This window comes from Syngnathus scovelli, chromosome 4, assembly GCF_024217435.2.
Source record: "Syngnathus scovelli strain Florida chromosome 4, RoL_Ssco_1.2, whole genome shotgun sequence".
NCBI lineage: Eukaryota > Metazoa > Chordata > Actinopteri > Syngnathiformes > Syngnathidae > Syngnathus > Syngnathus scovelli.
The window spans coordinates 19,035,406-19,063,153 of NC_090850.1; the positions used below are offsets into that span (position 1 = coordinate 19,035,406).

The 27,748-nt window shown below is 41.1% G+C and overlaps 2 protein-coding genes across 10 annotated transcripts in view; one reads left to right on the top strand and one right to left on the bottom strand.

The window, feature by feature from the left end:
• Positions 1–27,366, top strand: part of celf6 (CUGBP Elav-like family member 6) — a 105,103-nt gene extending 77,737 nt beyond the window's left edge. For 3 of the 8 annotated variants that reach the window (XM_049718476.2, XM_049718472.2, XM_049718480.2), the window contains 8 exons: positions 7,403–7,576; positions 8,775–8,922; positions 10,170–10,316; positions 11,336–11,398; positions 12,046–12,126; positions 12,974–13,117; positions 16,608–16,757; positions 20,406–27,366. In XM_049718476.2, coding sequence (XP_049574433.1) covers positions 7,403–7,576; positions 8,775–8,922; positions 10,170–10,316; positions 11,336–11,398; positions 12,046–12,126; positions 12,974–13,117; positions 16,608–16,735 — 885 coding nt within the window. In that variant the 3' untranslated portion in view covers positions 16,736–16,757; positions 20,406–27,366. The remainder of the gene's footprint in view (positions 1–7,402; positions 7,577–8,774; positions 8,923–10,169; positions 10,317–11,335; positions 11,399–12,045; positions 12,127–12,973; positions 13,118–16,607; positions 16,758–20,405) is intronic. The other 5 variants (XM_049718478.2, XM_049718479.2, XM_049718473.2 and 2 more) reach the window with 5 other exon arrangements.
• Positions 1–27,748, bottom strand: part of slc12a4 (solute carrier family 12 member 4) — a 194,754-nt gene that overhangs the window by 112,505 nt on the left and 54,501 nt on the right. Inside the window, exons 23-24 of one of the 2 annotated variants that reach the window (XR_007480723.2) lie at positions 14,172–14,320; positions 7,397–7,581 (exon numbers count right to left, since the gene is read on the bottom strand). The gene's annotated coding sequence lies outside the window, so the exon portion shown is untranslated. The remainder of the gene's footprint in view (positions 1–7,396; positions 7,582–14,171; positions 14,321–27,748) is intronic. The other variant, XR_007480722.2, reaches the window with a different exon arrangement.

Below are 27,748 nucleotides of genomic sequence, written 5' to 3' on the forward strand. Positions count from 1 at the left end.
GAAGGCAGACAAATCGAGAACCAGAGGCGGGTCGGTCCCCTTGGCGGAGGGCCACTCCTGTCGGCTCCCCTTATAAAATTACTCTTGGCAGGCAGCGGCGGCATCCATCAGACATAAAGTGACCCGGCCCAGCAGAGAGGAAATGAGTGGGAAAATGGAGTATGAATCAGGAGTTTTGGGACACTTTCTGCTCACTTTTGTTGACACGTTTAATAGCCGGACGAGTGAAATTTTGGGGAGAGAGTGGACAAAGGTTGTACACTATGAACCGAGAAAGTTAAGTATCCAAGTCATGAAGTCAAACTGGATTGGTAGAAAAAAGGTAAATTGTAAAGAAAAGATTATGTCGTGTATGATATATGTCTAATACAAAAATCGTCAACAGACACGACATCGACATTTTTCACTGTTGGCATAAACAAAAGATACTAACAGTCAGCATCGGCCTTCTTACAGTGCATGTCTTCTTTCATGTCTTTACACTTGATCCGTTCTTTCTGCATCTATTCAAACTAGCTTCTCAGCAAACATATCGTCTTTCCATTCGTGTCGTACAGAAGATACGATGACTGCACACACGCCGCCGTATGCAGCCTTAAATGCGTCCCACTGAGACGCTGTGACGCAAATGTCTTGTACGGGATGTTATTTACGGGTAACGGTTCAATCGGCGGTCAAAGGATGATGCTGAGGCTAATGTGAAACACTTCTTATATAATTCATGCAAATGACAAGGATGAGACTTTGATCGGAGGGAAGTTGAAGCGGACATATTGCTAGAAACGTATAACGTCATTTAACCGATAAACAAGTATAGCCTTTTAATTTGCACAAAAATTACATGTTTGATTAGTATGCTTCACAAGAAGGGACAAACTGCTTCCTTGAAATGAAGTGGAAATAAAATATGAAGAGCATAAATGAGCCTCAAGCATCCGATTTCAAATTACAACAAAATCACATTTTTAGGGCTGGCATATGTGTGAAATGAGTGACGTTCATGTCAGTTCACCCTCCAACTAAATATGCTGTTTAACCTTTAGTGGGATTTTGTACTTAATTGTCATAAGGGCTTGTTGATCTACAAAGTGCAAAGCGGGATGACGGCGTGCGTGGGGGCGGCAAGAGAAAACAGTGCGTGCAAAAGCATGCGTAAGTATTCTCTTATCACAAGGAGATAGGACTGTTTTTCCATGCAGGCTAAGAGGCCTTCGTCATAAGATAAATGCCGCTCTTAACCTCCTCCTGAAAATGTAAATGAGTGTATAATTTGGGGCTTTATGTTGAAGAGTGTGTCGAGCAACAGTGAGCAACACATTTTGGGAGATTGGCTATGCAGGTCATGCTTGCGATCGAGGATGTAAAAAAAAAAGTTTTTCTATATAAAATAAAATAAGAGAATGAGACAAATCATTCCAATTTAAGCAAAAAAAAATACTGTGACCTATAAACTGTATAACCACCACCACAAGAAACATGTAGTGGGGGGGCAAGCATAATTCAGGAGGTCTGCAAAACCTCCCAAAAAATTAACAAACCCCAAAGTTCTTCAGAAAACACTCAAATTAAAAAAGAAAATCCAGAAAAATCAGAAAATACCGAAAAGGTTGATTATCTAGCCTGGCACATAAGCATATTTCAGAGGTGGGCAGTGCCCCCGTGTCCACCCTCTAGGTCCGCCAGTGACTATGAGGAAACACCACACCATTTATTTTTCAGTATTTACTCATATAAACAAAAATCTCATTTGGTTGGTTGGACGATAGAGATGCTCAAAAAGCAGTATGACAAACCCTTGAGGCCAATCCATTTTTTGTTTGAAGAAAAAAAATTAATTAACCCTGGTGCAGTGTATTATAGATGAAAGATACAAGTGCAGTTATTGACTACTTAATAGCAGAAGAACACGTGGAAAGGTAAAAGGCTTCACATAAGACGTAGCACCGACGGAAAAATAGCCCGCAAAAGGACCATCACGGCTGAATTATGACTTCAGTTTAGCCAATGTCACCGAGCGTATATTAAATATTTAAAACACTTATCAAGGGAGGTTTCAAGGCGGCAACTAGACGGGTTGGTTAACAAGTACGTCAATAATGTTGACAAGCACTCTCCGGAGTTGAGATTGATCTGCAAAACAAGGTCAGGTTATTAAGGTGGCCTACCTAAACTGTTTCGCTAATATTTTTGCCCGGCTCTTATGAACCCATTAGGCCTTCATAATAGTGTCGGACTCATGCCATTTATCAGTCTACCTCCACCGCTGGCAACAATATTAAGTCGTTACAACAAAGCAAGGACAAGGCTGTTGTAGTGGGCTGCGCTGTGCGAAACATTAGTTGTCCTTTTGCTTTTCTTTCGGTAGGGTTTAGCAGCAAATGCACTTTAATGGGAACTGTGAAGTTAGAAGGTGTTTTTGTTTGCTTCGACGTGATAAACTGCACCGCACGGGATGGTGTTTATTTGGGAATTGGAAAATGGGGCCACGAGAACCGGAAGCTGTCGTCAAGCGGCAGTTAATTATGAATCCGATATGCTTCCAACTCGCTCAAACAAGGCCGTGTAAGTATAAGAAATGATGTACGGCAGGACAAGCACACACACACATACACAATCTCTGGCAAACACTCACTCTTCACACACTTCACTGATGTGCTGCGATAAATATTTACGAATGCTTCCTGGCAGCCATGAAACCAGATGTGATTTACATTTCATTTTTGAAATACACTGAAAGAGTGAGGGAGAGAAATAAGTCTGCTTAACTTTGTGCACAGAGTTCCTCTAGAGGTTTTCTACTCATGTAAACCGTGACGAGCAAAAATCAAAACTAAATAATGATTATACTAATTAGAATTAGATTGATTGCCATATTTAAAAAAATAAATACATTTACAATGACCTACATGGTTCATCCATCCTCCCTTGCCGTGAGTGTCGAGAATCTTTTCCAGGCTTCTGTACAGTTCTGTCGTACATCTGCAGCCTTGGCAATGCTGGCGGTAGCTCGAGCCAGTCAGCTGCTTGAGCTGTGCAGCAGATGAACTGTCCACGGCAGCAAATGGCTGCACAAACAGACTTTGGGCTGATGGACAGCAGCCATCCAAAAAGTTCACTAATACACTTTATTAACTAAATCTCCCGCCTCTATCCCTGCACCTGTTATCCTCTCTGCACCCCAATTCCAGACTTGCTCCCAGATTAATAGGCACCCAACTACGAGTATGCCTCAGATGAATAGGGAATTCGGTTAATTTGGATAATATCGCCGCCACATGTCGTCAGCAACCGTCCAGCAGGACGCATGATTCGGTGTGCCGCTGCCAGCTGTGAGGTCTGCATGAACATTGAACAAAGAATCTCTTAATGTTTTCCGTCGCATCTGCGTTACCTGGCACTGGCGTACAAAACCATGAATAAGCGTGACGCCAAATAATGGCACAAAATATATTTATGGAAAAATATGCAAACTCTGTGTGTGCTGTAACAGAAGATGCAAAAAAAAAGATTAAAAAAAATCGACTTAGTCTTTGTACTTCCGACCACTGCCAAAATTAAGTCCCGCATTTAATTTACGTCTACTCCAGACTGCAGGTGTTTCCGGAATTAACTCAAATGACAGTCAGTCTCGGTTGAGTCATGCTAAAGAGACACGCGTGTGGCAGAACTTCAAAATAGAACGCGCCAAGGGTAAGGCAAGCGGGCGGCGAGCAAATTGTCGCCATTGTCATGTTGGCTGTCACGGCACGGCTGACAGGCCCCATGGAGCCTCAGCGGCGTTGGCAGCGACAAGAGCGTACAGGTGTGTGTGATAGTCGACTCGTGGATTAATGAGAGATAAGACCGAGCCAGAGAGCATTGTCGTGGCAACGTGTAGGGCAGCTAACGTCATGCCGAGGTGTTGTGGAATTTCAAGCTGTGACATACTGCATGAGATTTTGGATGTCCTCAGTTTGAATCGAGCGACTCTAGCACAGACTTCGACATAGAGGCAACATTTTGGATTAGTTCAGGCTTGACTTTTTTGGATGGACATTGGACAAAATATTGCTAGCGGAAAAAAAAAACGATTAATCGTTTTTTTTAGTTAAATGGGTTTGGAGGAAAGCCACCAAACATATCTGACTTTAGTGTTTTCCAATCTTCAGTGAATCAAGACCCGAGTCACATTAGAAAAATCTCCATCATGTTTCTGTCTTGAAACGAATGGTCACTCCCAATCAATCAGTTTACACGATTAATAATTTTCCCCAATCACCACTGTATCGGAAATGTTCACCTTGTATATTGTCAAAGAAATCACAGGCAAATGACCGATCTCATTTCATGGCAGTATTCCGATTGCTTTGTCTTTCTGGGCTTTATGCAATTTTACTCAGCAGCTGCAGCAGTCTTTGGGGGGTAGAGCAGAAAGGCCAAACCGAGACAGCAACATGCACCGCTAATGAGCGACAACCTTCCCGAGTGGTTTTACCAGCCGTGCAACACTGGGCCCAGTGGGAGTTAACTCATTTACCAAGGAACCCGCTATCATATATTCAATTAATTCATTACACATGCTCCATTCACACCCTGAGACTTTAAATGTGTCAACAAACTTTTGCTTATCCTTTAAAAGTATTTTGGTCCACGGAGACGTAAAACTTTGTTATTATTGATAATTCCTCTGCTTATTTTCTCTCCAGAGAACGTCTGGCTGTAATATTACATAATGTTTCTCAAGATAGATGAAAATGAGGCTGTTTACCTGTTTGCACATATTTTACACACAATTGAGTCGCAAGAACTGCAGCGATAAAGACTAATGCCATTCCACGGGCGTAGTCGAGTTCTAATCCCTCAATTACCGCCGCGTATTGTTCTGTTACCGCGTTGCCCGGCCCTATATAAGATCCAATATGGGGAGATTTTCACAAGTCAAGTGTGTTATTTAAGAAATTAGATTAGTTTTTGAACCCGTCGCAAATTCCTTCGTTGTACCTGTCAAAAGTGACGGCTCCCCGTTGGCCCTTATCAAATTCAGCAAATTCATTTTCTCTCCAGGTATGAGGACTTGTGCTGCGGGAGGTTATTATTCTGTTTGTTTGTCAGCTCGGGATTTTCTGCATCCAGTAGGGGGAATTTCTTTTTTTTTTTTTTGTGTCGTCGGCTGCCACCTGTTCCTTCATTACCCGGACACATATCGCTTGGCCTTTTTTGTTAATGGAAACTGTCGATCCACGAGATGAAGCCCGCATCCTATCGGAATGCATCAGAAGCTTCACAAGGGTGAAATTTAAGCTTGAGACAGCGAGGGCCTGTTTTTTCTTTCTGTTTTTGTCAACGGCACAGACCGCCTTAGGCTTTGACTGTTCCAATTGTCACAAGCTATTCTTTGCAAGGTATTAAATGAATATGAGAATGTAGGCGGCGAAGGGTGTGAGCTAAATGCCAGGCGTCGTCGCCACGGTAGGCAGCCTTCACTGGCAGCGACGCAGACGGACAATGTTTGCTCATCATCAGCCTCATTAAACCAAACCGCCTGGCGCCTTCAAATGGCCACCAAAGTTGAGGAAGAAGTGTAAAAAGGTCAGGAAGTGCAGCGGAATCAAATTAGAAATGGAGGGGAAAAAAACAGTTCCTTCATGCCGCCATGTCGGAGTATTGATTTAACTAATTGAAATGGCACACAAGGAAAGGAATCAGAAGGTTGTCGTGTGTCTTCAGGAGGAACGCTCTCTGCCGATATAACAGCCAATATGCAGCGAAATGGCCCCTCGGGGCCACGCTGATGCTCCTCAGTGTGCTGTACATTTGTCCGCAGATAGTAAAAAAAGCTGAGTTCTAGTAATACAAGTAAGTACATTCCCAATCACAGCCAATTTCCGATAAGGACTGAATAAGGGCTAAAATCAAGTTTAATCCGACGTGATTGTAAAATAAACACAGTGGTAGGAGAAGCCTTTGAAAGCTCCCGACTGCTCCCACGGCAATTTGAGTAATTTCGGACTTTTTTTCATCACTGTGTCAAAAATCACTTTATGAATGATGTTTTTGCACAAACACTTGCGGTGCATGTTACTAGGATTTGTTTAGCATTAGCATTCCGAGCTAAACAACAGCTGAACACTCGTCATCTTGATTAGTCCTGACCTTCGATAACATTTTGAAATAAAAGCTATTCACAAGGACTTAAGTGAACCACTAATGACTCAGGCTTTATATAAACCGTGACTGCATCAATCTTTAGCTTTAGCTGTCCACCACAGGCAACTAGGTAGGACACTCGCTCCGTTGCATTATTTGGTTGGAGGGAGCAAGGTCTTCCTTGCTTCTGTGCTTTTCCACTGAAATAAAAACTAGTACTCATGCAATCTGACATGGGGAGCATCTGGGCGTAGCTTTCTCAATTTCACTTCATTCATGCGCGAGAAACAGGTGTATGGCACACTGGTCACTTTGCTCCCACTTTTAAAGTCCACACTCCAGGAGACAATAGAAATCTGAACCAAAGCCTCAATTTGTACTGGCCCTGTCAGCATGAGACATTTACTAACAGAATCCCAAGATTTTGATCCTTTCTCGTCATGTCTTTGCTTTTATGTTCTTACTAATCATTTCCTGGCTCATCCCCTGGGGTTCCTGTGTCCTACCGTCCTGGTTCTTTTTCCGAGCTCTTTTAATTAGACTGCAGCCCGGTCACAGTGAACTTTCCCCTCCCTAGATGTCACGCTAGCAACTGACACTAGTCTCTATATGTGAAATGATTTAATTGGATGCAAACTCAGCAGTGCGGACATCAATACGGAACTATATATGCCATAAGGTAAATCTATTAGTCAATACTTCACCCTTCATATGCTCAAGGCTCGGGGTCAGATCTAATTACCCGCAAGTGTATGCAGCAGAGCTTCACAGCCGAGCGACTGGAACTCCAGCGGGATCTGGTTAGGATCACAATTCTGTTGGAGTTTGAAAGTTTGCATCAATCACCACCGTCTTCCATTTAATGCTGACAGCTAAATGACTGCACCCATAATGGTTGCATATTCAGTTCCACTGGCTTCCTTGATGGATGTCAAGACACCCGTTGGAAAAAAAAAAAAACGGTGCTCTCCTCTTTTATATCGACGGTCATGAAGAATGTATGCTCGGATTTTTTCAGATTGTATCAAAGAGAAGGCAATTCCGTGGGGAGACAAAGCACACACCAGACAATTATAACTGGGCTTGGAAACCCAAAGTGCGATTCATTTGACGAGAGCCCGGGTCCAGTCTTAAGCATATTTTAGTTTGGTGTCACTTTGTATATACGTATTAAAAAAACATGCTTGTGTTTTGCTTCGAAAGCCACTTTACACATGAACCCCCACCGAAAATAATACTTGTAGGAAAACCTAACGTGACATATTCCTACCTTTAGGGCGCCTCGTCCAGCTTGGTGGTCAAATTCGCAGACACCGACAAGGAGCGGACTTTGCGCCGGATGCACCAGATGGCGGGTCAGCTCGGCATCTTCAGTCCCATGACTATCCAGTTTGGGGCCTATGGCGCCTACTCTCATGCTGTAAGTCTCAGCCCGGCGGGGGAGGAGACGGTGAGCTTGAAAACAGAAAACAAAACGCTTGTCATTGAAGGTTTGACCTCACTTCTCTTTCCCACTAGGAATGTGATGATATCCACTTGTATAAACTCATTGGCCATGACATTGGCTACACAGGCACAGTCAAATATAACGCAAGATGAAGTAGCAAATTTTTCAAGTTTTATTATTGTGGTAGAGCTTTTGGTGGTGTGAAATTGCTCTCCACTCGTTTTTACTGTGACCCTCTCTTGCAGCTAAATTCACAGAGCAAACACTACATTAACTGGAAATACTGTACAATGTTGTAAAAGATCACAATGTATCCCACCAGACATCTACATTACAAAGAGCTAACATATTTTTTTTTATCATAAACAGCAGGAGTGGGCAAATGATGGTGCTCTAGAGCTATATTGGATTTTTAAAAGACTGGCCTGCAGGTCATTTATTTGTGAAGTAAAATATGAATAAATAAACACTGTAAATATGATGAATGATCAGTTATTTTGATTTAATTATTTTATATTAGATTATAATTAACTAGAATTTCCATATTTTAAAGAATGATTCACCATCTTTTGATACTGTGTCTAGTCACCTGATTTATTGATGCAATGTTTTTATCCTGTGTACGTATTGCTGTGTTTCAGCATCTACTTTCCATTCAAGTCACATTTTTTAGGACTACAGTACTTCATCGAATTCCACCCGCCAACACATTTTACCTTGCACTCCAAACTCAAGTGTATGTCATTACCGAGAACCAAAACCGGCTACCCCCCCTACCCCTCGCCAGCCCCTGCCCCCCTCGCACCACCATCACCACCGTTTCATATTCACACATGAAAGTCACAGCCCGAGTTAAAAGTCTGTGAGATTTTGCACTCACACGGTAGCTAACAACTCATCTTGACAGGTGAGAATCGCCCACTCGCACATTCCCGCCCTAATTCCAGCACATGTATATTGCTTATAAATGTATTAAATCATCAGCAAATAGTTTTGATTATGAGGCGGTACAATGAGGACAGAAGTGTGTTATGGACTGGTGAGTGGAAAGTGATGCTGAGGGGGTGATGCGGTCCAAGAACAAGGCGCGAGCCAAGTAAACAGAGATGTGAGAGTAAACACGTTCTGCTCCCGCGGCTATTTCAACCCTCCTCTCTGTCCTTCCCCTCCTTCCCCCGCCCGCTGATCTCTAATCCTACAGCAGATGATGCAACAGCAAGCAGCCCTGATGGCGGCAACACAAGGGTCCTACCTGAACCCCATGGCGGCCATTGCTGCCGCGCAAATGCAGCAAATGGCGGCGTTCAATGTCAACGGCCTGGTGGCGACTCCGATGACACCATCCTCAGGTACCGGGGGGACGGGGTTATCGTCTCAATTTTATTTGCTGAAGCCCGTTTTTATCATCAACCATACATACTTATTCAGGTCAAATTTGAAAATGTCTTTGGCAGAAAAGCTAGCATGAAATATTCCAGCCTTGAAAAAAAAAGATGTTGAAAAATTCAAAGACTTTCAAGAACTCCAAGAGGCTATAGGAATTTTGATTTTTACAAGCAGGATTATGAGAAGCAGCGGTAACAAATTCATCCAAGGTCTCTCTACATATGCCCTTGTTGCATTTTTTAAGATTCCACTTTCCGTGCTGATAGAAGCCCGCGTTGAAGCGAGGCCGTGATGGTAGAACACGTGCAGCATTCCCGCCACTTTTGTTGGCAGCCGCATTACACACTTCTCGCTCTCATTATCTCTCACTGCCTTGCTGTCACTCGCTCTTCGCGACGGTGTTTTTTTTTTTCTCCCCCGGGAACGCCGCCAATCCTCATGACTTTGGATTCTGAGTCCGTGGTTTAGCAAATATAAGAGCGATGTCTCAAAGGCGATAATCCCGGACCTCGGTCTGAACTACCTTCTCGGTCGTTGTCACGAAAGACTTTTCTGACGGCTTGACACTAAGTAGGCAGACGGACTGAGAGGCAGGGTCATCGCAAATACATTAAATGAAGTGCCTTGACGCCATATAGAGCAATTGTAATCCAGAAGGTATACACGTACCAGGTAATGCTTATCAAACGTAATCCCACATGTTATAAATGCCCTTCGCCTTGGATTAAAAACTAATAATAAAAATCCATCAGTTCAAAGGTGACATGAGCAGCCTATGACATCCAAAAGCTGCATTACAATTTTTTTTTCTGAGACTCATATTTGGATCATTGGATGTTTATCATCTTCAAATACACTCATTTGCCAATTGTATGAACTGGAAATTATACTAATCCGAATTGTTCATGTTATGAGGGGAGTTTGAGCTGTTAGTTCAAGGATAGTTTGATAGGTTTAGAAATTTTAAGAATTTGAAGCAGGCTGATTAAAAGGCATAGAGAGGCACTAAATTACTGTAACACATAAAATATATCGAAAGTCTAAATTCTGATTAAATGAGTGTCGAGGGAATTAAGTAGGATTTCCTAAACAAAGCAATAATGGCAGTGGTGTTAAAAGATGGAAATGGGTGGAACGATCAGTTTTGAGTCTGCAGCATGCGGATTCCCTCTTTTTGTGCATTTTTAAAACAAGTTGTATATATTTCCAGGCACCAGTACACCCCCAGGCATCACTGCAACCGTCCCCAGCATAGCCACGCCCATCGGGGTCAACGGCTTTAGTGCCCTGGCGCCACAAACCAACGGGCAGCCCACGTCCGAGCCAATTTACAGCAACGGCATTCACCCTTACCCAGGTGAGCTGAAAACGTCGTTTGCGCTGAGGATTTGTTGTCTTTAACCACAAGTGTCACCTGATGAACAACAACGATGAACGTCGTCGCATTTTACGAGTAAAAAGTTGACCGGTCCTTTTTTTCCGTTTATCCTCCTGTGACATGTCTTTTTTGATTTGAAGTCTTTTAAGCTCCGGGGCCAGTCAGCCGCATCTTTGGCAGATTTCAGAGCGGCCAACTTCCATATGATGATGAATCAATCATTTCAGCTTTCTATCCTTTCTGGTTAATTTGACGTGCGTCGGCCTGTCCTGAGCTCCTTGATGCTGTCTGGGAATGATTCCTGGAGAAGTGACAGGACTCAAGCTCCCTTGCGTGTGTTTTATGCAAAGAGAGCGGCAGTTGTAATGAACTACAAAGTGGTTTGTTTGGCACGTTATTAATATTTGATGCAAACATCTGGGTCGAACAGGCAATTTTGAAGAACTGAGGGGAATGACAACCCAAATATCTGCCATCTCTCAGTGTGATCTTGCCCCCTGAAGGCTCTCCACAGTTAGTTAAGCCAGCTTTCCTCAAAGCGCTACCATTCGAATTAGCTCACCACAAATAATTTTCAGGAAGTGGCTTGCATGAAGGTTTGTCATAGCTGCTTTAGTTCCATATAAACAGTGACATCACAGCAATGTGATGACACAGTTTAACTTGTCAATACATTACCAAAAAGGGTCACAACATTGTTGGTTTCTAAAAAAATAGAATCTTTAAGCAGCACCCAATTGGCATCATCCGCAACCTAATTCTAACCCGCCAATCTACAAAGATATTCTTTTATGTTGTTTTTGTAGTATCTTAACACCTTACAATGATTTGCAAGTTGACAGCCAATCAGAGACACCGGCAGCCGACACCATTTTGAGTAGAAAGCCAGACACTCGTATCACATCTTTGGTCTTTGTCTCGGAGCCTCTCTTGACCGCTCTCCACCCTCTCTCTGCTCTCCACCTCCCCCTTCTTCCACCCCACTGCCTCTCTTGCAGCACAGAGTCCGACAGTGACCGACCCTCTCCAGCAGGCTTACGCTGGCGTCCAACACTACGCAGGTGATCCGTCTGTCGTCTAAAGTCTCTCGCTCACTCCATCTGCACCTCCCTGTCTGTTTGTCACACTGGTAGACACTGACAAGTAAAGATAGCAGGCACAACCGGCTAATTTCCATCAGGATTAGGCGGTTTTACATTAGGATTGCAAAAGGATTTGGAGTTGACTTGATAGTACGCCCACATACACAAAAAAAAATGTCTTCATTCCAAAAATACACAAAGAGCTGAGGTTCTGAACTTGTCATAGTCTACAAGAGAGATGACATAGACTTCTCACTGTTGCCTGACATCGACTCTCATTAATGAGACGTAAGATTTCATGCACGGGTGAGTTGCTGGTTATTAACTCCCCGCGACGCTTTAGACTTTAAAATTTAGAGTACTGTGGTACCTCAAAACAAAACCACAATGACATTAGTCAAACTTAGAAAAAAAGATGGATGGATGGATGGATATATATATATATATATATATATATATATATATATATATATATATATATATATATATATATAATACATTTGGTCCAGAGTCAGTAAATAAATGACAAACCATGAGCTCAAGGTAATGTCATATTTGTTCCACCAATCCTGAAAACAGAGAAACGATTATTGCCCCCTTCTTGCTTTCTCCCCCTTTTGCAACAGCAGCCTACCCCGCCGCCTATGCGCCAATCAGCCAAGCATTCCCCCAGCAGCCGACCATCATTCCCCAGCAACAGCGGGAAGGTAAGAGCGAGTGAACGCGCCCACCCAAGATAAAAGGTGATAATTGCTGTGTTCCATTCTAATGTTGCCGCGCCGCTTTGAATTAGAAAAAGCAAGGGGGAGAGGGCGCCTCGGAGCTGTCTCGGAGTATGAAGAATAAAAATAAAGTGAGAAAAAGGCTCTAAAAAGCATTAGTGACGAGACGAAAGTTACGCTGTCATTATTCAAAAAGTGAACTAATTCACACTCGGATTGCTTAATCAGTCCATTACAATGTATTTAAGTGGTTATAAATATTCATCAGATTAATTATCTGCATGCATAATCATTTACGCCATTACTAGTAGGAGCGTTCACATACAAACCACATAGACACACCTGCACGGGCCTTGCCATCATATATAATAAAAGAAAGGATGTACGCTTATATTAAATTACTCTTTTTGACATAATTCCTCCGTCTCAATTATTCACCTGTATGATGATTGTATGTAGGAGACATTTTAGAGCGGCATGAATATTCGATGTAGGAGGTATGAAATGAAGTGCTTCCATAACCGTCTTGCAGAAAAACTTTGTTTACCACAGCGGGAGTGCGTGTAAGAGTCCGTGTCCGGAAATTGAATCGGAGTGCTCTAATCGTCTACAAACAGCTATTGAAACAGTCTCGATGAGTTTGCTGTCTAAAGAAAATGAGACAGTTTTGATTGGTTAAAAAAAAAAGGTGAAAATAACAACTTATAAAATAGATTTAAAATGTATCAAATTGTGACATATTTGGCCCAACGTCAGCAACTGTTTACTTCTTGTCTGAAAGTCTCCTTCGGATGTCACTCGTCTTGTCTGTGCTGTCTCCTCCCTTCACCAGGGCCGGAGGGCTGCAACCTGTTTATTTATCACCTGCCCCAGGAATTTGGTGACGCAGAGCTCATGCAAATGTTTCTCCCTTTTGGCAATGTCATCTCGGCGAAAGTCTTTGTGGACAGAGCGACCAATCAGAGCAAATGTTTCGGTGAGTTCAAAATCAACAGTGGGATGTGATGTGGGTGGGTGAGCAGTTTGGAATTATGCGCTTGGGTTTTGAAATCTTCTCATGCCCCTCGCTGCTTTCATGCAATTAGCATTTGCCTTTTACTTTCTTAATTCCCACTGTCTATCCTAATCAAGCTACAATTAACATTTGAAAGGTAGTTTAAAGGGAGTGTTTAAAGCCACTGAGCGGAGGGTGGCTTTGTTGTCAATCGACCCAATCGGAGAAAGTTACAATGAGTAGACCTAATTACATTTGCTTTGACATCATCGTAGACGTCATGGTAGAGTTTTGTGGTGTCCTCGCTGGGCCTCCAATATTATAGATTAGTGTAATGTATATTTCTTTTAATCATTAATTGTCTAGAAGTTGTTGTTGATTTGTTGTTAGTCGCTGTGGAAATGAAGCTATGTGGTATTAGTACCATTAGTGGGAGCTCCCTCTGGTGGTATGCGAAAGAATCACTGCTTAAGTACAGATCACTTGTATTTAACTTTTTTAGTACGTATTTAATTTGTTTGTTTTTATTTCTGTATGCAATGCAACATATCTTTTTATTTTAACATTTAGGTCATTTTTTCTTGTTGTATATTTAAGTGTACCGTTTAAACTGCATAATATTTGACTGTCTTACAATTATAGTAAAAATACTTTAAGGTATAAATCCTGTGTGTTGTTTTTGATTAACACAGTATCTTTTAAATGGTTTAGTCCATACAACTACAGATTCTCCCAATAGAAATAACCATTAAAAAAAAAAAGAGTTTCTTTTTAATCTGGTAAATGTGCTCAAATGCTAATCACTATTATAGTAGGTGATATTCGGTCACCAAAGTAACAATAGGAATGCTTTCCTACTTAATAGAAGCCTGTGAGTCCTTTGTGGTAAAAATTTTAAAATAAATCTTCCAGTCCTATTCTACCACCCCTAATTAACAGCATCCCTCCCCGATTGCAACCCTTTTATCGGGGTGGAGCCCTTGCAGGTGGACTCCAAAAGCTTAAAGCGATAATAATAGACTAGTGTGGACCTTACTGTTGATTCAGTGGGACAGCCGCACCCAGGAGAGCGCACGGAAGACTCTCGGCATTGGCTTTCTTTCAGCATCTCTCCGACACGCTTGTCTGTGAGCCGCTCGGCAACCCCCCACCCTCACTGTCCGTCACGCCGCGGGAGACGATGAACTGTGGGGGGGAAAAAAACTGTGAATCTCGGGCAGTAATTAAAATAATGACAATTTAAAATAATAATAATAATATTAATATTAATGATAATAATAATAAATAACCAGGCTATTTTGTTGTATGTGAAGGTTTCCATGTTTTGATACTGTGGTTACATGCTGTAGGCTGAGTCATGAACAAAGACAAAATATTTCTTATTTCTAAGAATATTTCTGCTTGATACGTTGAAGTGCTTGAAGGGCAAAGTGTTAACACGAACGGCTATTATGCTCAACGGTACACGCGCGTCACAATGAATAGTAAAGTGAAGTAGAAAGGTTCAAGAAAACTGACGAGAGTGAGGCTAAGTATTTCCATTCAAGTCTGAAAGCAGGTGCAGTCTTTCTTTAAAAAAAAGAGAGAAACTTTGTATTTCTATTTTTTTCCAAGAAAATAATCTTGTCTCAACTATTTAAGTATACCAATTTCTATAATGCTCATTTTTGGGCATACAGACAAACTAAACTAAAGGTAAATTTCAAAAATTTTAAAAACATTCTGATTTTTATTTTTACTATATCACAGTAAAGCAAATTTCATATGGGTAAAATTGATTGAATCAAATGAACGCGTTGGGAGAATACAAAAAAATACTTCCGCAATGAAGAACATTCCAAGATGGAAAATTCCCCCGAAAAATTTACGCAATTAATTCCTTGGTCAAGGAAATTGAGCCAAAAGCCCCTTCACACTTCCTGCGGCATCAATTCAACAAACTTTGCAGTATTTTGATATTCTGATTCCTTTCAAAAATCCCTTCTCAAACATACACCAAATCAGCCCCCAAACTGTCTGGTGAAAACAGCCAATTAAATGATGTCCAGAAATCTCCCAGTAGCTTTTCTGACGTCCTCTAACAACACTTTGGCTCCTTTCTCCCCAACTTTCTATCACCCCTTTTTGGCATAATGTGAGGTATGGCGATTCATTAAATCCTGTGGGTAGGATCACAAATGTGTGAGTGTGTGTGTCTCGAGTGGGGGATTTTTTTTTTTGGGGTGGGGGGGGATCACTGCCAACTGACAGGCCCTTGCCTGCTCCGTTTGTTTAAAAGGTTTGTAAAAGCAGCAGCCTTATCTCATTCGCACTGACAAAAGCCTGCCCTCTACCCCCAAATTAAATTGGACCCGTAGCAGTGCGATGAAATCAGATGGCAGGCGGAAAATGCGCGCCGTCAATCACAGCCGTGTCTGATAAGAACGGGCACGGAGTCCCGGTGTGGAAACCTGTGCTCTCATTGCGCTGTGACACCCAGGTGATAACTCAGTGCTGCAGGCGTCTACATCCCGTAGCCCCTCCCCCTCCCCCTCCCCCACCTGCCCGGATCACATCTCATCCCAACCTGATGCCCTTTACTTGCCTGCACGCTTTGTCACGTACGTTCAACATTCGCACGACAATAACGGATTTGCCGACAACATTGTCAAAACCGTTCATGCCAACCTAGAAAAAATGACTGTTGACTCTAATGTGCACACCGCGGCTGTGGTTGCCGATAATATTTACGCTGAGAAGCAACACGAGTTAATGTGTCAACTACCGGCCCTCTTCTTTTGACGACAGCAGGTGCTCGATTTACAACATAGCTCCACTCCTCCGGTGGTGACATGAAGCAAATATGTACACAAGTCTGAATATGCCAGAATCTATCATTATGTATCAAACAAGCACCACTCCTTAGAAAGAACGTAACCTTATGTTCCACAAGATGCCACCAAAGCTCTGGATAATAAAATAACAGTATTGGCGTCAAGGAAGTATCAGCTCTTTTGAGATCATTTGGAAATCTTTGCCCAGGTTACTAACTCAACCCTTTGTGCTAAAATGAAGGGACGCTTGGTAAAAATGTGATTTTAAACCAAGTGTTGCTTCTTTCAGATCTCTTTTCTATTTTCAAACCTTTTTTATCTTTGTTTTTTTTCTGTGTTCACTATCACAGTTCCACTTTGAGTTTCCTATGCGGTCTTCTGTTTCATTGTATTATCTGCCTTATTAGCCTTTGTGCTATTTTATGTAATCTTTTCTTAATTCCCAAATTTTCAATTAATGTGCTGAAAAGACAAAACAAAGAGCTATTGTCATCTCATTGTTGCCAGTTAAAAGGGGCCTCCTTTCAAACGCCGTCTCATCTCGTCTTCCTCCTGTCAACCCTCTCCATCCCTGCCGATATTCCTTTTTCTTCCACTCTCCCATTCCCTTTTGTCCCCCCCACCCCACCCCACCCTGCCACTCTGTGTTCTCGTCTCAGGCTTTGTGAGTTTTGATAACCCCTCGAGCGCCCAAGCTGCCATTCAGGCCATGAACGGCTTTCAAATAGGCATGAAGAGGCTGAAGGTGCAGCTAAAGCGGCCAAAGGACGCCAACCGACCTTACTGACTGGTCTACAGGCCTGATCAAGGTATGGTGACAGCTTAATATTAAAATGGTCAACTTTAAAAAAAAGATAAACATCAATACATCTTTTTCCGTGACCGACTAAATGTGTGGTGAATTTTTTCCCCTAAAAAGAAGGTTGAGAATCCCATTAGTAACTGCAGGATTTGTCAGTGTGAAATTGATGACATCATCAATATCCAACTGTGCATAATTACCTGACAACTGGAGACAGCCTTCACGATCAATGCGAGTTGTCGAGCGGACAAATCCACAAAAGCCGAACAGCCCTCAGAGACCATGTTGGCTTACAGCAACTACATTACAATGATGAAGCCACATCTCACACTTTTAAAAAAAAAAGAGACCATGTTGGCTTACAGCACCTACATTACAATGATGAAGCCACATCTCACAAAAAAATGGCAGTAGCATATCCAAACTGCACATTTTCAATAATTTCTAGATTCGGCAAATGTTTTCTAGACTAAGGTATTGTCCTGTATATAATAATAAATAATAACTACAGGGTTCAAAGGTTCACACCTTAACCAAAATAGGCAAAATGCCACATTTTAAAAATCAATTCCAACCTTCTATTAACTTTATCAAAGTTTTGCAGCAACTGCTGCATTTTTTGGCCTTCAATACAATCTCCATAATAATGGAAAAAATCTATAATTCAACTTCAATATCGTTTCTCTCTGGTTAAAAAGAAATAAAGGAAACTTTAAAAAAACTTTTATATGCTGATAAATTCCAAGACCCATTGTATTCCTCTCTAATACCTCATTTTGGTTGGGGAAATTTTAATAAAAAAAAAAAAAGATCAAGCGGGGTTCTCTTCCAACGGAAAGAAGCCACTCATAAATTGTGTTTCTGTGCAGAAAAGATAAACTTAATGAAATAAATAAAGTAAGGAAGAAAGGGAAAAAAGTGCAGCCCTCACCGTGTGGCCGACCTCATCGCAAACAATGCAAGGCAAATCCAATTACTGTAGACAGGAGGGTTTCTGAAATATGCATTTCTGCCTTCAGGGTTATCTTTGTGTATATACAAAAAAGGGGAAAAAAACATCAATTCATCCTTTTCAGTTTTCACAAGTTTTCTGTGAATCTTTCTCCGCCATCACAAAGGGAAGCAAGAAGCAACTTTCTATGGTGGCATGCTGATAATTATTTGTCCTTTCTATTTAACATGTCACTTCTGTTCTTTTGTGTTTTTGTTTTGCCAATCATTGTGATGCATAGCAATAATAAGAAAAGCAGGTGCCTTGGACATAAGGACCATCGTGGAGTGTGTATCCCTTTTTACCCACCAACCAAAAAGTCATTTTAATGCTCACTGTGTTAAAACCTCACAAAATTCAGACAGTGTAGTACGACTTTTGAAGCTTCATATTTGCTTCATGAACCAGTTGTCTTTTTTTTTACTCTACTTGCTGTCCCTGTTGATTTAAAGAAAGATGTGGAAGAAATTGAACGAAATGTTCATCTCCATTGAACAGAGAGTGCCATCTAGAGGGCTCAGCAAACACAACAAAAGCTTCATGAATCATCTTCAAGCTTCATTTGCCTGTCACGTTGGTGCTTTCACTGTATTCATTTTTCTGGGTCACTATTTCCTCACATTCACAGTGTTTCCTCAAGCGAGCTATTATTTGTGTTTTTACATGAAAGTCTTTGCAAAAAGGACCTTTTTCCAAATGCAATCAACAGTTGTTTAGCGGCAAGATGGGTTGACGCCGAGATGACCCTGCCGTGTTTGCGCGGCCAATTAAATCTTGCTGAGAGCGCGGGCAAATGTTGACACTCCACTTCTCTGTGGATTTCCATCTGCACAGGCCTCACTCATGCAAGATTGTTTTGTTTGCCCAACACCAGAATCACTTCTCATTTATTTATTTATGAGGCTGCAAACCGATTACATTGTGGCAACAGAGCAGCTAGCGGCACCACCTAGTCCAAAAATATTAACACCATACCCGAGCCATATTGAACGTATCCTGTTAGCAACAGGATGATCCTGTCATTTAAATTTTGGGGGGCGGGGCATGAATTGTTTGTTTGCCTGGATCAGATTTGCTGTGAAAAAAGGTTCTTTCTTTTCAAGTTTCCAGTCTGGCCAGGTCAAAACATGATAAGGCTAAGTCAATTTCAGTGAGATCTCTCAAAGGCAGGTGACTCTGCCCTTTCTTTTGTCTAGCCAGATGCACCCACGGGACCGTCTGCGCTGGGTGGGGAGGGTCACCACAGGCGCCTTTGTGGCTCAGAGTACTCTTAGGCACCTTTTATGGAGGTGTTTACGAAATGTGAGGTGAGGGAACCTGCAACAAATGCAGTAGGAGCACAAAGGTCAAACGCAATCCACTCTTGATCATGTTCCAACTCTGGCTCTTTGTGTTTTGAAGCAAAAATGCCAATAGAAAGTCAGGGGAATAGATAAAAAAAATAATAACCTTGACGCTAATTTCTATTGTAACAAAGTTTTGGTGGCTTCTTGTGGAATAATCGGGGTTTTAGCGCAACAGGCTCTATTTTAGTGGAGAATGTAAGTCATGCCCGGCAGAGGCAGTTTTGACCAATTGTTCCGCAAGTCGGCATATTTGAGAGAGGGAGGTCTGCGCTACTCTGGGAGTTGTCGCTGCCGACTTCAACCCCTTTAAATGTTCGGCACTAGCCACGCAATAGAGTATCACTACGGTGACCGTGCATTGGCGCCGTGATTTGGGTACTTGGAGACCCACATGTGCCAAAGCCATGGCACAATCTTGAGAAGTTATCTATGAGTAGAAATCTTGATTTCAGGAAAAAGGTCTCACAAAAAGTCCAATACAAAACATGGCACGAACCCTTCAACCCAATTTCAGACATATTTAGTTAGAACTGTACAAACTTTAGAGCAATAAACTTTAGAGGTAACATGAACAAAAGTTATTCCCGGATGTTGTTAGCATAGAAAATAAAACAAAACCCCATTAAATACATTGATCTTGTGCTTTGGTAGACATAGAGCTCAAGTCACAGCTTGCCTCCAAATCAGAATCCATAATCAGAACCGTTGGTCGTTTGTATGCCGCTAATGGCAGGCCTGGATTTGACTAACATCTAAAAAGTTGATCTATTATGAACGATAACAAGCTCATTTTACAGGAGGCAGACGGTAGAACAAAGAATGTCTGGCAGCGAGTTCGCATGGGCGAGTCGCGGCCTTTCATGTTCGCTCTTTCGAAGAGCAATTTGCTGTGATATCGCAGCCTTTCTTCACCCACATCATAGCTCCCAACATATTAGAGATAAACTAGATCTTTTATGTCCAAATCTCCCGCGCATGGATACATTTATCTGTAATGTGTCAACACAAAGGCAACAGCGGTGTCTCATGGGCTGTCTCTTGCCAACAAATAACTGAAATAACTAAAAATGATGTGCCGGATGTATCGTCCATACAAAGGCATCGCTAACTAGCAAGGAGAAAAGATGAAAATAACTAAGAAGGTGATACAAATCTTTGCTACATAAACCCAGTTAATATCGTCTATAACCGTCTTTGGCACTGAATGAGTTAAGCAGTTCATAATTATACTAATTTGATTTTACCCCCTCTCATTTGTGTGTCATGTCATGCTCGTCAATCAGTCTGTGCGATGAATTTTTCGCTCTGTGTGTCGTAGGATGAAGGGCCCACAACACCTTATTTCCACAAGTGCAGTCAAAGACTCCTTGCTCTTCTACATATCACGACGGACAGGTGGTCCCTTAATCCCACTGGAATCCCACTGGAAGATTGGGTGACTGAGTGAAGAATCCCAATTTTTATTTTTCCTCCATTTTTTGGCAAATGCCTTTTTTTTTGTCTTATCAATCCCTGTTTCTTTTATTTATGAATTAATTTATTTTTGGCTTAGGCATCCGTTGGAAGCAGATTTTTTGCAAAGACCAACTTTTTTGCTGCTCTTTTTTAGACATGATGAGTTGAAAAGAAGAAAAAAAAACACATTCATAGACTCATTATGCTCAAAGCATGCATACCATCAACACGCATACAAACAAGATGCTATAGCTAAGGAAAATTACAACAACAAAAAAAACATTGTACATAAGTGCAAATGCCAATTCAAGTACTGAAGCAAACACACACACATACATGCAAGCAAACACGTACACACACCAGCCTGCTGCCATTTTGGTTTTTGTGCCTACACAGACGTTGTGTGCTCTGTGACAGGGCCGAGCACTGGATGGATGATGATGACAAAGAAGAGGAAGAATCCAGGATAATTTACATGCATCATTCCTTAGGAAATAGGGACCAAAGGACTAAAAAAAAAAAAAAAAACGCTTTTTAAACAAATATATAAATATATAAATATATATTTAAAAAAACTCATACCTTGTAGCTACAACTATTACTCTTAGTCAAAAAAAGTAACAAAAAAAATCATTAAATCAATATCCAGTGGCCTACTGTAATAAAAGAAAATGGACTTTATGTATTGAAGAAAAAAAAAACATGGAATTGTAGTGTAGGGGCTGTTTTTTTTTTGTTTGCTCTGGATGCGAATCGGGCACCAAGTTGTATCATAGTGAAGTGGGTATAGAAAAAAAAATGTAGATTTGCTCATTTTTCCTGTTGTTAAAAAAATACTTGAAGTTGCAATGGTAAAGGACAAGAAGAAATGAACAATGGACAGTGCTGTTTGCAACACTGGATACTGCGCTCATCACGATGTCCGAGGCACCGCAAAAAGGAGAGACTGTTTCCCGGAAAGGGCAAAAGAATGAACTAACTCGTGCCTGCGCTGGACAGAGTGCAGACACTCAAGGCTCCTCCTTAGCCTATACGTTCAAGCGACAATCCACTGTAAGAGACCAAGCAACACGGACCCCCGAGGGCGCCTTTTCGATTATTTTTTTTTCTGGCCCTTTTTGTATTGCGCAACGTGAAAAGCAAAGTGGTTCAATGAAGGGCGGCAAATATTACAAGGATTTTGAGGGAACAGGAAAGCTATTGAAACTGCCAGAAGAATGAAAACTAAAGTTTCCACCAAGTGGTATAGTTCAGTTTGCCACGGTATGGTTCTGTAAACACTGCCGGCCATGAGGCAGCCACAATTAATTAACTAATTAATAATTAAATAAATTAGGGCCCAGTTCTGAGTGCAGACAGTATCTATAAATAAATCTGATTTGCAAGCCATATTTTTTCCTGTTCGATCTTCTGTATAAACAACATGGACATGTAATGGGACGACGAATAAACATCTTTTCTAAGTTGAGCTTTGACGATGGGTGGAAATAAATTTCGGAAAGCTACGAACTTGAAATTCATGTCTCCCACTGCTGTTTGCTGAAAGAATGTTGGGTTGTGTCATAAAAACTCACACAATAATTCCCCATCCATACCAAACTGAACTGAACAATACTGCTTGGTGGAAACATAAAATAAGTTGTATAGTTGTGTCCAACGTCCCCTCAAAAAGAACCAATAATGTTATTATATGAACTACCTATAAATGTTAAGACATAATAAGACCAAGAGAATTACACATCCGAAACATTCCACTGTGAACATGCTTCTCGACCTACTTTCTTGGTAACAATCCATGTCAATTCCCCAAAAAAGCTGAAGACACAGTCCGTCATAAAATGTCAACTTGTAAATTAGCTCTGGCTCTGAACGTTCCCCAATTTGCTCGGTTGGAACGTCACAACGTTTCGATCAACAGTGGTGGATGGAAGGCAGTAAGAAGAACGGAGGTGGGGGGGGGGGGAGGGAGTAAACATCCTTCAAAGTAATGCTGCGAGGATGAAGCCCAAACACTATAAAAATAGAAAGGTGTAACCAAGCTCCTGGTGACAAGCACCATATATCTGTTCTGCGGGTCCCACAAAAAAATAAAAAATAGGATTAAAGTGTTCAGAAAGCTTGGTCCAAAACAGTCGGAGTATTAAATCCCATTGTCTCTCAAGAAAATAAGACCTAAACCAGATTTATTGCAAACAACTGACAATGTGCTACAGATTTGTAGATTCATTGTGATAAAGCACAAGTTGCCAAGATAGTGTCAAAACCCCTTTGCTCAGTTCTGCTCATATCAATTATCCCCTGCCCTCCTTATTGCACTGTAATCACCAGCTTTTATCCAGCAACAGTTTAAAAAGAGAAATATCACCAGGATATTTACAGGGACCAAATGATGAGTAGGGGCGGATATTTCCTTGGATGAGACAGGAAATATTAGCCAAAATGATGTTTGTGCCTACCCTTACATTTGAGAGTTGGCCCGAGATTAGCAACACTGCCAAAATATCCCCAAAGACAAGATAGCTGATGTGGTATCAAATATTTTCATGTCGTAGCTCAAACTGTTTTATATTATTAATGGACCAAAATTTCAGCAAAAGTTAATCCACGATTGTAGTGCATCAATAATAATTTTTGAACTGTGGAGACTCCATAATATTTTTCATTTGATATTTTATGGAGTCATACAAAGATAACATAACTATGGAGGCCAAATTTCCTTCTAATTCAAAATGATTGATGATTGATTAATAGACACCCTGACCCAATCAATGCAAAAATGTGGCATTTAATTGAAAAACTAAACCTGAAATGGACACCTCATATTATCCCAGGGCTGACACAATTTCCCCGCAACACACCTATTAAGCAGACAGCATCTGTAAATATTTATGATTGAGTTTAAAAAGAAAGTTCTTCCAGTAGCAATAGTTGTCAACACTGATACTGAGGAAATTACAGTCTAGGGGAAAAAAACAGCCTAACAAACAAAAGCCACCTCTAAAAAGAAAAAAAAAATCAATTCCTTGTACTCTCTGCAGTTGAAAGAATAAACATCCCCGGCCACAATATGAGAAAATGTGGTCCTATTTCTCCGTCTTTGATTTGCTATCATGAAGCAGGGAGTCAAACAAAGCAGTGCTCTGCAAAGTGTTTCTTGTTCATAAGAGGCAGAACTAATTGATGGCAAATCTAATGTTCCATAAGCAATGAAATTTCCCGTGCTTGCTTTGGCCTCACATCGCAGCGCATGCCGATCACGAAACCTCGCAAGACGACTCTCGCAGGATGCCGTTGTAGTTCCCAATGGCAGGTTGTGCACCCGACTGAGCTGACACCCACGCTAGCCTATCACGTTGCTGACTAACCAGTGCTGAATTTACGACATGTAATATCCTACAGCGAGGTGAAATGAAAGCGTTAGATAGGCAGCTGGAAACTTTCAACAAAGATAGTCTGTATTACTTTTTACTCCCTTGAGGACACACTTTTTAAAGTGATGGGTAATAAAAACAGAAAAAGCCGGGTAGGGGTTTTTTTTTCCCACCGAAAACTACATCTACGTACCTGTATGATGCAATATTCATACTGAGTCACTCAAAATGACAAAAGATGTGTCCACGTGTACACAGGTATAAAAAAAATAAATAAACAAACACACCAATGTAACCATTATAGATATTTTCAAACTTCAACCTAAAAGAGCATTTCATGATTATGACAAGGCAACAGAGATCATTATTCCCAATTAGAAATGAAAATGCCACACTAATAACAATGGCCAAATTGAGTAAGCAATTAGTGTAGCCTTCTAATGAGGCAGAGTAATTATTTAATTGATGGAACATGCAGCAATCTGATGTAAAGTACAGAAACTAGCACCACAGTAGAAAGCACACTTCTGCTATTTAGCATATCCAAGTAACTTTGTGGACACTCAGGAGGGTCCGGCTAAACAAAAAAAAAATGACTAACCCAAACTATTCTTCAGAAAACGCTAAAATACGGGAAATAATTTCCTGGAAAATCGGGGAATACCCAAAAGTCATTTATTTGGCCTGGTACCAGGGTGGTCCAAACAAATTTCAGTGGGGCAATGCCCCAGTAGCCCCACCTCTAGCTCCACCAGTGAATAGAACCCCTTAAGACCTATAGTTGGAACTTCTCTTATATGGATCATCACCAACATTATTCATCAGATTAATTACCCTACAAAAAATAAAAAAGCAAATAAAATAATTTTATCAAGCCCATTTAGCTCATAAAAATAAATATCCAGGTCCATGTGGACACAACCCAAAGTATTGCCTATTTTATATATCTTTTAGTTAGAAGTGCACCTTTAACCGTTGAGATCTTCTCTAACCAATGTCGGCCATATCAACCAGTCTCCAACACTCACCCTAAAATAGTTGAGATTGTCAAGGAAAGGAAGTGAAATGTAATTGACTGATAGTCTAGCGATGATTAAAGTCACCTGTTGGGACAGAAGGGAAAAATTAATGCTTCTCATTTAAGAGCTGCTTCCAGACTGATCTTTTCCGTCATCTCCTTCCAGTTGTTACTGGTGTGGAAATGAGATTTTTTAGATGGAAATAGGCACAGGGTGGTGGTCGTCGAGAGGAGGGGGGGCTGAAACCTGAAAACTCCAAATCACTCCTGATACTCAGGGCATCAGGCGCGATGATGTCATGATTAGTGGAGAGGTTCCTCGCCTCGCCTCACCGCCTCACCCTGAGATGGGAGATCGCATCCCATCACTGTGATGGCGATGAAGTATCTAATTCCTATCAAGCAGTCACGAGTTTAACAACAAACGAGATTACAGTATAGTTTAAGACAATAATGCACAACGTCACGAGGGATGTACGATCGATCATGCTTGACTCGGTACGATAACGAGCAGTTTTTGTGTTATTTCTTCATGTAAATAGCCTATAAAATACAAAATTAGAGAGATTGTACAGTAGTGTGCTCTGAAAAGCTCCACTCTCTGGTACAATGATGTCATTTGATACACCACAGCAGTGCTGGGATCTGCGGGTCATTTTTCAGTCCCTCAACTTTTGAAGTTGTCTTACTTTTCCAAATGCTGGCATAAGTAACACAAGAGGTTAAGTCCACCCTAGTTTGGATATGGTTGCAGTGAATCATGGGGACGTGTTGTACATTTGTGGAAATTGATACCAGAACTCCAGCTCATGTTCTTAATCTGCTTTGAAACATTATAAAGCAGTAATGGACCTAAGAAGAAGAAGGGGACGAGGAAGTGACAAATTATTGAAGAAATATGTCGCCTTCCATGACTCTTGACCACACTGCTGCTACATCTCTCTTGTACATACAATATAGCTTATTTTTCAATTTTGTTCAGCCTTCTTTATGGGCTTACGTACAATATCTCATGTTGAAAAGATAAAAAAAATAAAAAAATAAAAACAACTAAATAATCTATTTCAGTCAAATAAAGAGAAGGAACCTATGGAGTAATTTTAACAAAAAAATGAATAGATAATACAATAATTTTATTTCTTGTACAGTGTTTCACAAGGATTTTATACTCATGTTGGAAAATTGGTGATTTCTCCGATGTTTTCCTGAGCTAGGATGGACTCATTATCATGAAGTTTATTATGATTATGATTTTTTTATTTATTTATATTTTTCAGGCTGCATATGTATTTAGAAAAAAAAAGGAAAAAAATCTTTAAGAGATTCCGCATGCTAACAGCTCTTGGATCAATAATAAACTGGACAAAATGCACTTATGGTTACTGGTCAAGTGGAATCAAGGAGGAAACACACTCTTTCTTGTTTATGTAACTTTTGGGGACCTGCAGACTTCTCACCCCCATAAGCCGGCCTTTATTAAAAAAAAAAAGATAAGCATTTTTACCCTTGTTAGACGTTTCCATTTGTCCTCTGTGAAAAAGGAGTCCACGAAAGACAGCAAAATCAACAAAAACCCACCAACATCAAAACCTATGCTGTAACCTTGGAATTAAGCTATGGATGAATTGTCTTTGTTTGATTCTGTTTCATTTCTTAAGGGCTGGTGGTTTGTCACATCTCATCTATTCTGTGTTTACATTCTTGCTTTCTCATATGTTGTGGCGAGGGTTTTGCCTCCCAACCGCAATACACTGGAGATGTTGATTTGCCAATGTGACGAGGGAGTTCTGCCTTAAACCTAGCTTATTCCCCACCGCTCTTTCTCTCTCTCTGTCTCTCTCTCTTTCTCTCTCTCCTACCTTCTCACCCTCTTTGTCTATCTCTCCGTCGCTCGCGGTACTACCTGTGAACACTGCTTGGACACCCTGTATTGTAAAAATGGGGAGACACCAAATCCCAAAAGTCAAAGAAACCTGCTGTTTAATTTACCTCAAGCCCATCCGTTGCATGAATGAGAACATCTCCATCACCATTGGTTACCAGGACCAAAATATAGAACTCAGAAGGCTGAGCAGTTTGCGCCAACTGAGAATCCAATCAGAGCCTTCAAAGAACTCAAACTGAGACACGAGTAGTTTTTGCCTCATGGGTTTTTCTATCATGAGTCATTCCCATTTTTGCTAATCCTATTCATTCATTTTCATGCATTTATACAAATTAGCAATGAATGAAATTGTACAATTCCATGACTCGAACAAATAGCATTTTTTGATTTATTTTTGAAACAGAGATGTAATTTGAATCAATGTTGGCTCGGATCCGATTCCCCTGGTTTTGGAGTGATATCCTCCCCATAGTGCTCCTGAACGCTGTAGTTCTCTAGTTCATTATATTCTGCTTAGACTAAAATAAAGCACAGACCTGTAGAAAAATGATCACCCGCGTTGTCCTTTTTATTCCTTCATATTGCAGAGGTTGATGTCATATTTAAGAATGAAATCGGATCCACCACACATCTGCTTCGATCAAATCCACCAAAATCGCCTTACACCACCTGCGCCACAACTTAGACCTGATTTGCTGGTCTAAAGTCTAGTCTAATTATTGTCATCAAATTGTTAGGTGTGCCTTTATCTCCTTACACCACCTGCGCCACAACTTAGACCTGATCTTAGCTGGTCTAAAGTCTGATTGTCACACGCAAACACTTACACTTACGTCACTTGTCTTGCATGTCAGACATGTCATTGACTAACACGGGAGAATACTAAATCAGATGAATTAGTCAGTAGAAAGTCATTGGGGGGGAAAAAAGGG